The 17,456-nt window shown below is 34.6% G+C and overlaps 1 protein-coding gene across 1 annotated transcript in view; it reads left to right on the forward strand.

Moving 5' to 3' along the window:
- The window catches only part of LOC149410016 (NACHT domain- and WD repeat-containing protein 1), a 113,668-nt gene extending 100,285 nt beyond the window's left edge, over positions 1-13,383 (forward strand). Inside the window, exon 24 of the mRNA XM_089648695.1 lies at positions 1,545-13,383. Within this exon, the coding sequence (XP_089504821.1) occupies positions 1,545-1,804 (260 nt within the window). The 3' untranslated portion in view covers positions 1,805-13,383. The remainder of the gene's footprint in view (positions 1-1,544) is intronic.
- Positions 13,384-17,456: the final 4,073 nt, after the last annotated feature.

The raw sequence follows: 17,456 nt of genomic DNA on the forward strand, positions 1-17,456 counted from the left end.
GAAGCAAAAACAAAGGCTTCAAGTGTGCTATTTGACTCATCGAACCAATAACACATTACTTCTTTAGTTGCTAAATTGTATAATGTAAAATTATGGATGCATAATTTAGTTTTATAATAAATTGCATTAGCTTGAAGATACGGAGCCAATTTTACCGATTCAACATCCTGTGTGAATACATGACAAGCTCCGGACTGTGCAATATCTTTGTCAGTATCTTTCTCTCTCCTGGCTCGATCTTTCTTCAAAACATGTTGTGCGTATTCTTCATCCGTAATGTTTCCAGTTTTATGACTGCAACAATCGTTACATTGATCTTTCTTCGGGTAGAATAGGCTCAGATTGAGTTTCAAAAATAATTTGTCGAATAATTTACGACCAAGGCATTCTCTACCCTCTAACTCACAATTCTCTTGATATGTGTGGTAGAGCTGTGTCATGTTCGAGAAAATTGGTTCTAAGTATTCTCGTGATGTTTTAGCACGACAGTAATGCGACGGCATATTTGGAAGACCTGCTAAAAACTTTTCAACATATTTGTGGTCTTCAATTTTCTCTGGATTTCTGCGGTTACTGGTTGAAGTAGACAAATCTGGAGGCATGGCACAGTCTGTTTTTGTCAGCCAATATCTTATAAACGAATCTTAATGCCAAGAGTGGCCAAGAACATTTTTTTAAAGACTTGGTGACGTACATTATCAATCTTGAAAACGTAAGTTCGACTATCAGTTCTTTTGGATGATTTCTGGATTTTTTTTAATTTTCTTTGGTACTTTATTAACATGAGAAGTTATAAATGATCTTTGCTGCTCCCAGTTCATGTTCTTCCAGAAATTTTCAAATAAATATTGCCGCTTTTGTTCGTTATGTTGTCACATGATCTGAGTTTAGATTTCTTGCAAAACACCATCATCACCTGAACTCCATGAATCATTTTCTTCTCCATCCATAGTGTATTTCAATTATTGAGCTTCCTCAAAGAAATAAAATACATTTTGAAACACCGCCCAAGTTAAAAAAGCTGGTTAGTAAACACCGCTTAAGTAAATGAAGATATTCAATAATGATTTCTTTCTATATGAATATTATGTGATAATCAATAAACATTACTGTATTATATAGCTTACCTCTTAATCTTCTATTAAAACATCTTGCAAAGACCTTTCAGCGATAAAACTCACATAAAAATATAATAATCACGGAGCGCGAAGTACTCTTACGAGAAATGTATGACAGACTAACGACTTGTGCGGTGTTGAGAGGCTAACCGACTTGCGCGCTGTTACTACTTTTTGAATTAAGGCTTCTAATTGACTGAAATCTATATCATGTGACCAATGGTTAGACGCGCAATGAGCAGCTCTATCTATCGGCATTAAAATGTGAAAACCGCCAATTTTCGACTTGAGCGGTGTTGTAAGCTATGGGACGAAATGTAAAAAACAAAAACAAAATGGCGCTTTGATAACAATGTTACATTTGAATACAAATTGCTATTAGTTTTTACATGATGTATCAGATAATACTTAGATGGTTTATTCCAGGTACCCTGACATCCGTTTACACCCCACCGGAACGAATAAGCTCTTGCGAAATTATGGAGGGGGGCCGCTATATCGTGCTGGCGCTGGAGTCCCAGGAGGACCTCGTAACCCTCAAGCTGGTCTCCGAGGGCAGCAACATCGAAGCAAGCCTCAGCCGGAACGAGGAAATGAAAGACAACCAGGACAATCTCTACGGGGATCCGGAGAACGAAGGGAAGACCTTCGATCTCGGGGATAAGGAGATGGGCAACGGGTGCTGATGTGGCAATTAGGTTATCGCATTTATTATTAAGTTACGGTTATGAATGTTGTAAGCAATTCCCAATTATCTATTGTTATTCTTTGTCAAAAGTCTATGGATTCAATCGAAATCTATGGAATTATTTAAAGTAGTGATGCCAACACAACAAATATTGCAACTCACGTTAAACCTAACCTCGTCCACAATAAATCAAATATAAAAAAGATTACGGTCCCTCTGGAGAAATTTTCTGAGGCGCAGAGGGCAAAATGATTTTTTACTTCTATCTACATAATCAAAAATACTGATTTCGGTTGTGTGTCTGTCTGTAACTCTGGTTAAATGGACTCTAGAACTCGGATTTGCTTTGAATTTAAGAGTCATTTTGAAAATTTGAACTATAATTATGTGACAAGCGATAAAGTAGGTACTTTCCTACAATATAAAATTTTAACAGAAAATTGTTTAAATAGGTTTGGGTTAGTTTTAATATAATGTTAGAGAAACCAAAGCTACTGTGAAGCAATAATAAATTCTTGCACCCTTTGCAGCCCATGAACAATTCATAAATAGATTGTGCATCACTATTTTAAATTATCTATGGCGTTTGGCATCATAGACAAAAGGTGTTTGGTTTCGGAGGTAAATCAAATAAATAAATTGTTTATTTCTGAGCTAGCAAAGACGCAAAATGCTCAAAGACAGCGCCACTGCGTATTTTTATCAATGCTGTACTTTATGTAGCAGTTAAAAAATTAATCAGTAATAAAAATTGATTGCCTCTCTCCAACCAACTGGGCGTATATAGTTAAAAAAAACCGTATATCCAATGAAGCTTTTTGCCCACATTTTGGCCAATTTAAAAAACGCTTACGCTGTCCAAAATGTGGCCAATTTGAAGAGATATATTGATACAATATAATGTACGAATTTAAGATACGTGAGTTTGGCAGTCATTGCGTGTGTGGAAAAAAAGGATTTGATACAAAAAGACTATTAACAAAAGCTTAGTTTTTCCAAATATAGTTTTTCTTTATGTTTAACGATAAAAGTGTGTAAATTTTGATGTTTGTGTTGATAATCAAATGATAAGGTGTCACGCACACGTAAACGTGAGAGACACGCACATGTACATCCTGGCCTCAATGGAATGCTATTCCTAGTGTCATTATTTATGTAGGTTAATAACTAAACTTAAAGTAAAGTTTGTTAACGGCCGTTGTAACCAACTTAGCGGCGGCTAAGTTGAGTAAAATATGATATTTTAAGTGTTATTTATAAAAAAAGAGTTGTCAAGCCCATTCCGGCGTGACTTCAAATCGTGTTCTAATTCAATATGGGGAAGTGCATGATGCCAGGAGGTAATTATCGCATTTGGCTCAGTTCCGGAACTGACACCAGGTGAACAACATAAAAAACAAAAACAACTTCGCTGACATCCTGACCTCTGCGGACCATTCATCAAAGATCTCACCCGGTTAGTCAAATTTATTCCTATCAAAGGATTCCCTAGTAGAAGTGTAGCGATTGGTGTAAGTTACACTAGGCTGCATTGGACACAGCGAAGTTGTACGTTACGGCTTAACCATTGCTAAGTTAGATTGGGAGCAACGGCCGAAAAATTGCAAAGAATGAGTTTACAACTTCTAGACCCAACAATTTAAAGAAATCTGAAACTTTTCAATGTGAAGGTTAATTTAGAATTAATCCCTTATAATACGAGTATATACCGTGGTAAAAATATACATACACAATTAATTTAATTAAAATAATGATGAAGATTCATTGAGACACAAGATAAAACTCAGATAGTACGATGTTTTTCCAGTTTTGAAGTCGATAAGCAATATATAATGAAAATTTGAAGCAAGTATCAATTTCTTAATGTGGAATTAATTCAGCAAAGTTTTTGTGTAAATAATTTTTTCCTCTTTTTGATTTGATTATTTATTTCTCTGAGTCACCTATTGAATCAACCCTGAAAGAAGGGAACGATAAGATTTAAAAAGTGTAGTTACAATTATTTTCGAATATCTGATGTCGTTGTTTGAATAATGTTGTCATATGTAATAATGCATCATATTTTTGAATAAAATCATCTATGTGTCATTAAGGGAATTATCTATGCTTAAGTAATCATATTATAAATATTATGTATGCATTTAGATTATTGCAGAATGTCCGAGCATAGGCTGTAGATTAATACCTATTTTGTCAAATACCGGTGTACACCAATAAATGACGAGTGGTAAAGAGCTCGGGTTCTCACCCAGGTGTTAAGGGTTCAATCCTCTGGTAGCCAAGTCCTGCGTCATTGTACAAGCAATATTTTCCCACTATATTGATGAGAGTTGAAATGTTGTCACATTATTTGTAACCAGGGAAGTTTGTCTTGCTTTTAGGTTAAACGATTACCATTATGAAACTATACGACAATCGCTTGCAGATAAATGTACAAATAATGAGAAGTAAGCATTTGAGTTTCCGGAAATGGAAAATAATGCATTTTAGTACTTTTTATTTCGTAACAGATTACGTCTTTCATTCACATCATTGACATAATAATATTAACCCTTTATTAGCCGGCAGGTATTTGGTGTGGATGTACCGGCAGGCCGCGAAATCAAATCGTCATATAAAACAGCGTGTTAACGCGCTAATTTTATACGGTCGTCCTTGTGAGCAAGGCTACCTAGAGCGCGTATACGCGTTTAAGGCACGCAAAACCCAACCTAACAAGTTATGAACCTATGTTAGGATTGTATTTTGGTTTAAATAAGAGAAGAAAAAAACTAACCTTAAAACTTTGACATCCATAACAATGGCCGCCAAATGCATAATCGATTTTAATAAATAACTATTAAAATGCATTATTTTCCATTTACGGAAACTGAAATACTCCTCATTATTATCTTACTACTACAATGTGTTTTTAATAAAACGTGCTTATCAATAGTGGCCCTATTTTCTGTATATTTACCTTGAAAACCAGGTGCCACTTTTTGTTTACGGCTGTATTACATATGAAAATCTCCGTAACGTAGATGCGAAATAATATTATCATAGCCAATAAGGAAAATTTGAATGATACAGAGTTATGGGTGGGAATTTCACGGGTTGAGAGCCCTGTATTCAGAAAAATAATTAATACATTCAATATATTTCAAATAGTGAGAATGTACTCCATTGTAACCTTTCCCCTTTCTCATAAAAATGTATGCAATCACCATCTTTATAATTTAACAAGCCATGCTGTAGAAACTCATCAAAATGACAATTCAACACACCTTTACCTGTCTGATAAGGTCGTTAAAAGTGATGAAACAAAACCTAGGTTAAATGTAGATACATATGTAACTTATTCAACCTAGTTTTTGTTTCATCACTTTTTATAGATGTGTTTAATTGTCATTCCAGTCACCTGTAGAAACTGCACTGACAGTTAAAGTTTCTACAGCATGGTCTGTATTAATAGAGATGGCGATGATGTAACGGAAAGGGAAGCTACAGCGAAGCTCTCAGTAACAGGGCCATATATTATTATTTATGTGTAGGGAATGTCAACTTTGTAATTCTGGTAATTTATCGGAATGTCTGATTACCACTATTTAAGTTTATCTCTCCAGGTCAACTTTGTAATTCTGGTAATTTATCGGAATGTCTGATTACCACTATTTAAGTTTATCTCTCCAGGTCAACTTTGTAATTCTGGTAATTTATCGGAATGTCTGATTACCACGATTTAAGTTTATTACTCCAGGTCAACTTTGTAATTCTGGTAATTTATCGGAATGCCTGATTACCACGATTTAAGTTTATATCTCCAGGTCAACTTTGTAATTCTGGTAATTTATCGGAATGTCTGATTACCACTATTTAAGTTTATATCTCCAGGTCAACTTTGTAATTCTGGTAATTTATCAGAATGTCTGATTACCACGATTTATGTTTATCTCCAGACCTGGTCAACTAGTTAATGCCCGGAATTAATCACCTTTTAGGTTAGTCTATGCTCGGACAAAACTGGATTACTGTTTATAATATATGGTAAGCTATCACTCTTGAATACATAAAAGGACTGACCAATCTATTTTACTAAAGGAATGTCTTGCCTCTGTGAACATTGTCTTTATATTATTATTATTATCATTGTGTTTTTGAAACTCTTTTTACAAAGATCTACTTTGTTTTTCTAACCTATCATGTAAGCGTAGCACTATTAATTTAAGAACTATATAAACAAACTATGCCAAGGTTATTTTTATGAATGTTTTAGCTCTTAGTGTTATGAAGGTGGAATCAGAAAATCATTTGAAAAGGCAAATATTTTAGCATTTTAAACTGAGCCATTTTAATGGACAAACAATGATAGAATTGGAAAATGCCCTCCACAATAGCGACAAAACTCTCGTATCACTAATTTAATTATTCATTGGAAGATCTCGGCTATAAATCACATACAACTCAACAAGTACATTTTTCTATTGATTTTCACATTTTAATTTATAATTTGTATTCGGTAAGTATCTTATAATTCTATTCTTCTTTATGTGGTGGAGGTGTTAGTGGAAGTCATAGAATAAAGAATAACATAAGAAGTACCTTGTGGACGTGTTTCGTGATTCAAATATTTTCCTAATCGAGGTTTAAATTTCCAATACAAAACTTTGTTTACGAAATTCAAACGGGGTGGAGATCTATGATGTTAGGCGAGTGTAAGTGGAACGAAGCGCTGGGCTATTGGGCTAAATTGTTTCTATTCAAAATTGTATGGACGGCACTTCCAGTGTATTCTTTATTTTATGATGGAGGTCAAATGGATATAGATATGCTTCCTAAAAATTGATGAAAGGGAAATTCTTGAAAATGTGTATCACATTCACATAGTAAGGTTGTCTCCTAATTGAAAAAATAATATATTTAAAGAGTTTAATAACGACAGTAAAATTAGTTTTACGATACCTCCAAAAGTGACGAAGTTATGACCTTTCAAATTGAACTTGCAAACATATTTTCTAGTGGCAATAATATACACTGTCGTTCTTATGATATATGGCGGCGTCAAACATTTTATGACTCTCGACGTCACACGCTACATTTTGATGACCTATATCTTCGAGATAGAATTCGGCACTTTCCGAAAATTCTAAAAGTTCTCTAATTGATATGATGCATTTGTAAATAACTGAAATCCGATTGTAGGAGACAACCTCATTCAGAGTTCTTTAGGCCTCGTCTGTGGAACATATCGATTGTACTGGATGAGATTTAGTTTAGTTATTCTTCGAAGGCTTAATTTCAGAAAATGTAATCTACCAAAAGCATACATACAATTATAGGTCTTAAAGTCAAACAACGTTATCTACAAAAAAACATAGCAATAATAATAATGGTGGGTATATCTTTTTGTCGACAACATTGTTTGACTTCAAGCCCTCGAATTATTGGTAGGTATGTTTTTTTTGTAGATAATGTTTTACTTTAAGCCCTAGAATTGTTTGAATCTTTTTGTAGATAACGTTGTTTAACATTAAGGCTTAGAATTAACAAACTTCATTCATAAAATTTCCCGGCTACATCGGAGAGCCGACTGAATTAAGACGTTCATTATAGTATAGTTAGCGAATATTATTTTAAATTAAAACATGGAAATCGATAGAAAAATGTGTTAAGTGTCAGGATACCGAACTTCATTTTCAATTTCTAAGTTAAGATCTTCGATTGGATTTTAGAATTTGTTATTACGAACAAGAATTTTGTTTATATGAATATATTTAATGCATTCTGAAGAAGTACAATTATGCTACCTATGTAATATTTATTAATTCTTTGCCGTTGAAGTGTTTATTTTAGGTTAATTGACCGAATATGACTGGTGTCCCAAACAATCAGTCAGTTTGTTTTGTATACTGCTCAGAAATTTGTTAAGTTTATATTTTAAGGTTGTGGAAGTTTGCGTCTGCATTTCAACAAATGAATTTAACCGGTTTAGTCCCAATCACTTCCATGGACGGACCTATCATACGTAATAGTAACGGCAACAAAAGCACCTGGCAACGAATGTGTTAATAATATATATAACTATTAAAACAATTTTTATTAGAAAACTGTTAAAAAAATATGAAATTTTGTGCAGTTGGGATTTGAAGTCAAGATCTTCTGCCATCCCGGCTGCTGCTCTTACCTCTAAGTTATCACAGGAACCTTTAAACCCACCATGTTTTCCAATACACACTAGAGGTGGGTGAGTTCTGCATTTTTCCGGAGGCATCCGAGGACTGCTTCCTTTTAAAAGAACTCGAGTTCTTGGAGTGGGTCCCGGGTCCGAGTTCTTGGGTGCGGACTGGGTACTGGGCGACTACCGGGACGCACGGGTCCGGCCAAGGACTCGGCACTCGGACTCGGATAGAACCCGCGAAAGAACTCGGACCCGTAGCAGGACAAGGACCCGCACAAGAACTCGGACCCACACGAGAACACGGAGTCAATCCCGTCACCCATCGCACCCGAGTCGCGAGTTGTGCAGTTTACATTTTGGCGAAGTTCAACGAAATCCATTCGTGTCTTGTCGTGTTCCAGCTGATTGGCTACGGCTAATGCGAGGCCGTAACGGATGTAGTATTAGGTTCCAAGTTCCAGATGATAATTTTAGCACACGCGTAAGCAGTAATAAATCAAATGTAGTAACATAAATTTCGGTTGTCGTTGAGAATTTGTCGTTTTCATAATCTCTGTCCATCGATATAGATAAAGGTACTTGGTCGAAGCCTCTATCAAATGAAACTCAGTAAAGGCGAGATGTTTTAAAAACAAAGTCAGGAAGTAGTTAGGTACAGCATTGAACTATTAAAATTTTAACAATTAACAACATGTTTTAATATCTATTTATTCCAGTCCATTTTTTTTTACTTTTACAATACATACACACTTTGTTCAATATATTATTGTAGGATTTGTGTATATTATATACTTGATTTGTATATTTTTCCTTTTGGTTTCACAAATATATACATATATATGTCTCAGGATCATTAAAAATAAACATTTGCCAGAAATTTGCCTTTCGAATGAACACTATTACGACATAGCTAAAAAATTTTAACAAAAGATAGCCATTTTAAATAAACATTTATTGAATAAAATAATCTTGGTACCTAATTTATCGCTTGTCTGAATCTTTCCAATACCAGTTGACAATCAGTTCCAATTTTTAAAATCAAAGCAAATCCATATTCTAGAGTTCATTGAACCAGAGTTACGGATACACAGACAGACACCACTGAAATTTGTATTTTTAATAACACAAAAAATAAAAATAGTGAACGATAATTAAAATAAAACTTTAAAATAATGTCAGTCGATATTATTATTTAACTAATTAGCTCATCGGTTTAGAAAAGCAACTCATAACCCCAAATAACTCCAATAAGTACTAGATATTAAACAATAAACAAAACATCCACTTACTGTAAAGCAGGTAAACAGAAGATGTCTTCACCACCAGAACTTACCACTCACTGCAGGACTCGCGAGGCCGGTGGTGGAGGGAGGCATTCGGGTTCGAGACCCCGAGTCCGAGTTTTCTGGGAGTTGTTGATTAGAGGCATTCGGGTCCGAGTCCAAGTCCTTAGAGGCATTCTCGGGTGCGGGTTCTCTATGAGTCGTTGATTGGAGGCATTCGGGTCCGAGTCCCAGACCGAGTTCTCTGGGAGTGGTTGATTACGAAAAGGAGTGGGAGTAGGACCCGCTTCCCGCAAAGGACTCGGGCTCAAGGACTCAATCCGGCTGAACCTACACATCGCTAATACACACGGTGTTCAAAAAAATAATCATGCATTTATTAACTACATTGACGATCTGCGCCATTTTGTTTTGACGCTTGAATGGTCCCAGTTACACGCCTCAATTCTCAGCCTGTTTAAGCTTTTGATCAAATTGTTAATAAGTTGACAAGCTTAACAACATCACTGTTATGCTCGTCTACTGATAATTATTTGATCTCAAACTGAAATGGGCTGAGAATTCGCATTTAACGGAAAGTGTAAAAAATTTAAAGGTAGCCAGACCAATGTGACAAAACAAACCTCAATTGGTGATTCTTTAGTCTCACTCGCCCCGGGCAGTTGGGATTTTTGTACGGTATTCAAATAAAATTGATTAGTGTTAACAAAATTTGTTGAAATGTGAATGTGAACTTGCGTTGCTCCGATAAAACAGTTCTATTAATAATTATTGTTTTGTTGAACAATAATTAGCACATGATTCAATCGGAGTGACATTATTTATTATTAATTAATTGTTTTGTGTTTAGCGCCGTCTTGGTTTAAGTAAATGCTGCGAGCGGCATCAACAAATTATTCGTTAGAAGTCATTTATCGAGTTGCTGGTCAATACTGATAATTATTGTTACATAAATTAAACATATTTCAATACATATAGGATAAGGTGTGAATGTTTGTACGTTGGATTAGGTTTATTTGTCAATCACGTATAAACATGGATATTTATTGGATCATTATCTGTTAATATATATATGTATAAAGAATAGTTTCTGTGGCGGTGTGGCTTTGTTTTTATACAAATCTACAGTTTTATTCCGAGATTGATGAAGTTTTGCACACTTGACCTTGAAAACAAGAGAAAAAGGTGACTGTTTACATGAGACTTCGTCAAATCACCCTTTTCCACCCCTAAAAGCAGAATTTTGGAACATTATGATGAAATTTTGCACACTTGACGTTCAAAATAACATTCTCTGCATAAAGCCAATAATATAATAATCAAGGCAATACCTAAATTTGATTGTTATATATCACTTTGAATTATATACATAACACAATCATCTACCAGTTTCGGATGTACCCTACCATCTTCAGGACAATTATTAAAACTAACATAATTTAACATAAAATACTGACTAAATATACTACTATTTAGGTTGTGTGGTGGGAGGAAAAGCAAGGAGAATGAGTAGTTACCAGATAATGGCTGAGTTGACAAGTGCATCGGGTTCCCACGCAAGTTAGATAAACTTGTCGAATTCCGCAGCATGCTTAATACGCAAATAAATAGCACTTGGTTTCACCTTAATTACTACAAGAAATAACTATTTATATTGTGGGAGATCATAAAAGAAGCATTAAATTTTGAAGGTTAGGAAATACGCATAAATTATTAAAATAACCCAAACTAAACCCTTAAAACCTACTTTGTGCATGTTTACTTGAACCCACGACTTAAATAGTTGTCTCCATTAGATATTTAAGTTGTAATCAAGTGCTGTTTTTTTTAAAGAGCCTTTGCGTGCAGAGGAATTCGACAAGTTTACCGCAAATGAATTTAATCATTCTCAAATTAATTTATCTACTAGCGTAGTCCTCCATAATTGCTAACTGCATAATTTAGAGTTTTCAAATTTTGTCAGTTTATTCGTAACCTGGGTTACGTCTTCATAAGAACTTGAAAGTGGACTGTAAACAAATTAAAAACGAATTAGTGTTTAATGAAGTTGTGTGACAGGAAGGAAAAAATAACGACCGATCACTTATCAGTGTAATAATAAAAACAACATAGCATTTATATAGCGAGGTTTAGTGTGATTTCACTTCAAGTGCGCATCTCTTTAAGATAGTTTCGCCACAATACCTCGAGGTAATTATTGCCAAACAAACTAATGCGTTCTAAATCTGAGAATCTACACCATAAATAAACCACTCGCTAGATCGATATCTTCGGGCTTTTTGTATGAAACAAATTGGTCCTGAAAAACCATAGATATGCCAATATATAGACAGTAAAATTCTTATTCGGAGCCTACTTATTATACTATACACCAATGAAAAACTCTGAAAGTTTATTCCACAGACTTTCAGAGTTTTTCATTGGTGGATAGTTAGGCAACAATATTCACGGTTCCAATTTTCGATCGGAGTTATACTGACAATTTGCTTGAAAAACAAAAACATTTGAACTTTGCATAATTTTCCTCCAATGGTATGTTCCATTATTTAAATAATTTACAGCTAGTGATTATGGTTAGGAAAAGGTAGGAACTGTATAAATGACATTCCGGTAGGAACCAACCATATTCTCATTTCAAGACCAAAGAGTTGTATTTCTTGATCTGAATCTCTCAATACAAATTCAAAATTAAATGGAATGGTGATTACAATGTCAGGCAGTGAAAGGCCCCGCTTCCACAGGGCTACGTAAGTATCTGATACTCGACTATTTAAGTATCTTGGCAAATACAGCCATACATCTGCGCGATTTGTACCTTCAAGTTTTATAAACTCGTCAGCGATGCCAGTCACCCGCAACCTGTTAGGAAGGCGTTACCACTGACGTTATGCTCTCGTGATTTCAGTGGTGAAGTGTATGGACTGTGTGCGACAAGAATACACAACATAAGCATCGGATACTTGCGTATTCCTATGGAAGAAAGGCCTAAAGAGACAGAGAACGAAATGTTGATTGGCCATCTCGATCTAATAGTCAAAAAGTACTAAGTCGGTGGCGACATTGGTTTCCATTCAAATCCACATGAAGGTGTGCGTTATGTGTGGTTCACATGAAAAAGGTTTTGAAAAGCATACAGAAAAAAATGATATATCGGTTAGTTACCAATGCGTCAGGTTTGTGGTTGCTTGGTTCACAAGCAATATCTTCCACTTATAATGATGGTAGTAGTAGTTTTAACATTTCAGGTTATTCATAACTCTAGAATGTTTGACGTTTTTTCTTTAAATAAAAAATTTCCATTTAGATATCCATGTTTATGTCGAAATATAATTGTAAGTTGAATGTTGCCAGTAGGTAATTTACCCCTGTGATTGTGAACGTTGAATCATGTCCAAGCGGCACAAAAATCATTTCAATGTACATATTATATTAAAAATGTATTTTTAACGTAATTATAATCTAACTTAAACCAAATTTTCCATCAGTGTCGCCGTGATCCACACCCAAGAAAGTATTTAATCAAAAAATTCTACAATGGCAATACTTCTTAATAATTGAAACACCAGTGTTGTCATGATCTGCAGGCAAGAAAAAGTCATTTAAATTTTCTAATCTGCCAATACTTAATATTTGAAAATTTGCCAGGTTTAGGCGGGAAATAAATATTTTTATCAATTGCTGTAAAAAAACTATGCTAAAATCATTTATATTATATCCCTTATACCTCCTCAGTAATAAAATGGACTTCTTTTATGTTGTCAATTTATTACCAACATATTTTGGCGGCCGTTTTTATCTGAAATACTTTTTGTAAAACTCCTGTGTAATTTTTAAACATAAAATTTTGTGGAAATACGGATGTGGTTCTAATAAAAACATTGGGTTTTTAAAAGCTCTGTACGCTTGTGATGGAAAAAGCTGCATTGACCCAAAAAATTCCAATGCTGTGCAAATTTCAAGATACCTGAGCTCGGTCTGCGTCTCAGCAATATGCTCATCCCATTGTATGCCGTTTTTTAAGATTATGAATCTAATCACTTTCAATATTACAGAATAAAACATTGTTTATTATTTTTTCTGCTGTTGAATTTTCATATTATTCTACCATTTTTGAAGTCCAAATGGTGGAAAGAACAAGTGAAGTTTTTTTTTCATTTTAATAAATTGAAATGTGTCAATAATGAGTTGTGTTGAATTTTTCTTTTCCTTCTACTCCTTTTGCCTCACAACATACCCCTACTTGTTCTTCTTGGGCTGTTGGGACTGTTGTTCGGTATTCGTAAAAATATTCATTAAAATAAAAACTATTTTTAGTGTTACAAGTTAATCTACTGGTACAGGCTGAACTTGGCTGGCTACCTAGTTCACTTGAGCAGGTTCCATGGTTATACCTGTAAAACAGACTCAGGTTGCTCCTGTTGTTGTCTGTCCATAAAAGAAGGCAATGCATTGACATTCGATTAAAGCTGCTAATCACACAGCCTCCTCTGCATGAAAGTAAGAATTTCCACTTCTCCGTCACCAGTTTGGTATTTTGCATTGAGTTAGCAGAAGATAAAATCTAAAGGTACCTGCTAGATTTTTTTTTTTTTTTTTTTTTCCATTATTTCTGGCTTTCACCCTTCAAGGGTGTTCTTGGCCATCATTTAAAATTATTGAGAAAGGTGTACTGAAAGGTGAATTTAAATATTAATTTTATTTAAATAGGCAAATTTCAAAATTATAATGAAAATTGGAGTCGAGTTCAGACTTAAAAGAGATGAAATGTTGAATGGAGGGGAGGCAATTTTAGTTAAGGCTTGATAGAAGAGAGGATATTTGTTTAGAGAGGGACAACCAAAAAATATGTGATCTAAAGTTCCCACTTCTAGACCACAGAATGTACAATCTGGGGAGTCAAGGACGTGAATTTTAAAAAGATGGGAAGGAACGGAACAATGACCGATCCTCATTCGAATGAGTGAAGAAATTTCTTTTTTGGAAAAATGAGGGAATTGCTGAAACCACGGTTTTGATGGTATAGTCCTTTGTATTGAGGCATAGCAGGCTCCCTTGGATTGACTAGCAATGTGCCAATACTCTGACCAAACATTGCGGGATCTTTCTTTGATGATGGAAAAAATGTCAGATAAGGGAATGTGGTTTACGAGGGTAACAACAGGGTTGGACGCTCCTTGTTTTGCCAAGGCATCCGCAATATCATTACCCATGATACCAACATGTCCAGGAATCCAAATCAGAGTTACAGATTTACCAGAGCTTTGAATGGATGCTATCATCACTCGAATAAGGCATACAAAATGATCATCAGGATGAAGAAGAGGACTTGTAACGGAGAAAACTACAAACCCCGGACTGAGATCGATTCTTCAAGATATCGATCGATGAGACATCTTTATTGCTACCCGTGAGCTGCGCAGTAGATTGCGCAGAGAAGAGGAGAATCATTAATTTCTCCAGCCAGTCAGATTTTGGGAGCGGAGCACACTACTTGTGACTTGCGGAATCATCGGCGACCAGTACCACAACATGGCGGGTTGGAAGAAACTTTCACGTAAATCATCATTTAACTTTAGATAGTTTTACGGGTTATCTTTATCCTTTTAAATCTTTTTATTTCTAGAAGAAATAAATGGCGCCCTTTATAAATTCACCTCTTAACTTTTATGATGACTTTCATTTATAAAATTCAACATGCAGATGCTCTTCGAGTCCTGCACACGGCCCTGAGAATCCTTTAGTTTAAAAATAGAGTCTCCTCTGCTATTTCATGTATTTAATTAACCTTATATTGTGCTAGCCTCCATTCTGAATAAACGATTATTTGTTAAACTCATCCTTCTTTAATTTACAGTTGATTGAATATGTTTTTATTTCAGAATACACGCAATCAATATTTTATTAGTGTTGCTTTGGGCATAACTAAATAACAAATCATAATCATACATCTCTCTTTAAAATCGTTACAATTTTCGCCAACTTGTTAAAACAGATTGTAACGATTTTAAAGAGAGATGTATGATTATGATTTGTTATTTAGTTATGCCCAAAGCAACACTAATAAAATATTGATTGCGTGTATTCTGAAATAAAAACATATTCAATCAACTGTAAATTAAAGAAGGATGAGTTTAACAAATAATCGTTTATTCAGAATGGAGGCTAGCACAATATAAGGTTAATTAAATACATGAAATAGCAGAGGAGACTCTATTTTTAAACTAAAGGATTCTCAGGGCCGTGTGCAGGACTCGAAGAGCATCTGCATGTTGAATTTTATAAATGAAAGTCATCATAAAAGTTAAGAGGTGAATTTATAAAGGGCGCCATTTATTTCTTCTAGAAATAAAAAGATTTAAAAGGATAAAGATAACCCGTAAAACTATCTAAAGTTAAATGATGATTTACGTGAAAGTTTCTTCCAACCCGCCATGTTGTGGTACTGGTCGCCGATGATTCCGCAAGTCACAAGTAGTGTGCTCCGCTCCCAAAATCTGACTGGCTGGAGAAATTAATGATTCTCCTCTTCTCTGCGCAATCTACTGCGCAGCTCACGGGTAGCAATAAAGATGTCTCATCGATCGATATCTTGAAGAATCGATCTCAGTCCGGGGTTTGTAGTTTTCTCCGTTACATTACCCCTCCACCAAAGAAAAGAACGGACCACCTGGCTCCGAAGCACATGACTGCATTAGATTTCTTCCTGGTGTTGGTGGTGTAGAGGAACCCTCAGGCGTCATAGTTTTGCTTCAATAGATGTGTATAATTACAAATGTTGAGATTTCCATCCTCCAAATTGAAGCAGTTAAACTAGTAGACCATCTACGATGAAAACAGGGAATATTAGCTTGAAATTCTTCTGTAAGCAGCAGCAGCAGTCCCAAACCATGAAGACTTCCAAAGATGATGGTGAAAATATAAAAATCTTGTCTTGTTAGCAGATATTTTTGAGCAGCCAGTTCCGCTTCTTCAGGGTGAGCGAGTCAATTTCTTTTCCCTAAATAATTATCTACCTAACGGGTTAACCAACAAAAAACAAGATTATACAGAAAAATTTTTTTTCCATAAAATGTTGAAAACGGAAAAGCCTTTCAAAAGGAAAACACAGCAGCCCTTTTACTATAATGTAGCAAAATGACAAAAATTCTAGTAACAGAATGTAAACCTGGAGAAACAATATTTTTAAGAAAATATTTTTAAGAAAATAATTATTTAAAATGAAATTCAAAAGCAAGTTTATTAATTTATTAAAATGTTTTGTTAGAATTAACACCATCTAGTGAATTATCCTGCAAGCATATTGATATCAAGGACCCAAACCCAATCAATAGATCTAAGACAAAACCAATTGAAAAATAAATAAATCGATATTAAATAACAACTTTTAAAAACATCCGATAGATGTCAGCTCTGTAAAAATTCGGGAGAATTTAATAAAATATTAATAGTACTTGTGTTTTAAAACCAAACAAAAGTTCAAATAGAATAAACTATTTTAAGAATTTAAGATATTTGTGTAGATATCCAAAACAAAATTCAATGCGAAAAAAAAAAACCCCCCATAAAACAACAAACTAATTCATTATGCAAATATCAGAATTGTAAGGATATTTGCAGAAGGAGTTAAATGAACGCACAACATATAACATTCAACAAAAAACATTAATTTACTCAGGTACAAGATTATTAATTTGCGATGCAAAATTAATACAAAAACTCAGTACCGTTTATTTCGCCAACTTGTTAAAAACAGATCCCGAAGGTTAACAGTTAATACGAAAAACAAAATTACTTTTTGGTAATCAGAAAATTACTCAGAAAGTCTGATTAATTTAGTATTGATGGTTTTGTACCTCAGATCCTCATAAAGAGAAGGTAAACCTAATCAATATAAAAAAATACAACGTGACGTTCGTATTTAGTACGCGCATATGAACGTAAATAAAACTTCTACCAAGATTTCACACTATTAAATAGTATCAAAAACAATATCAAATAGTACATGGCCTCCCCGTAACCTCAAAACTCTTCAGTGACAGGGTCCCCATGGACTAATGATAAAAAGACAGGAATCAAACCTGAAAGTACAATATCGTACTATCGCATATCAACAATGCATACAAAACAAATCCTATCACAAGACTCGTGTATATGTGGGATAATAACAGTTCTCAGCGGTTGTAACAACTTGTAACTGTTTCCACTAGATT

The sequence above is a fragment of the Hesperophylax consimilis genome, chromosome 28, assembly GCF_061612785.1.
Source record: "Hesperophylax consimilis isolate HC1 chromosome 28, BYU_Hcon_1.0, whole genome shotgun sequence".
Classification (NCBI taxonomy): Eukaryota; Metazoa; Arthropoda; class Insecta; order Trichoptera; family Limnephilidae; genus Hesperophylax; species Hesperophylax consimilis.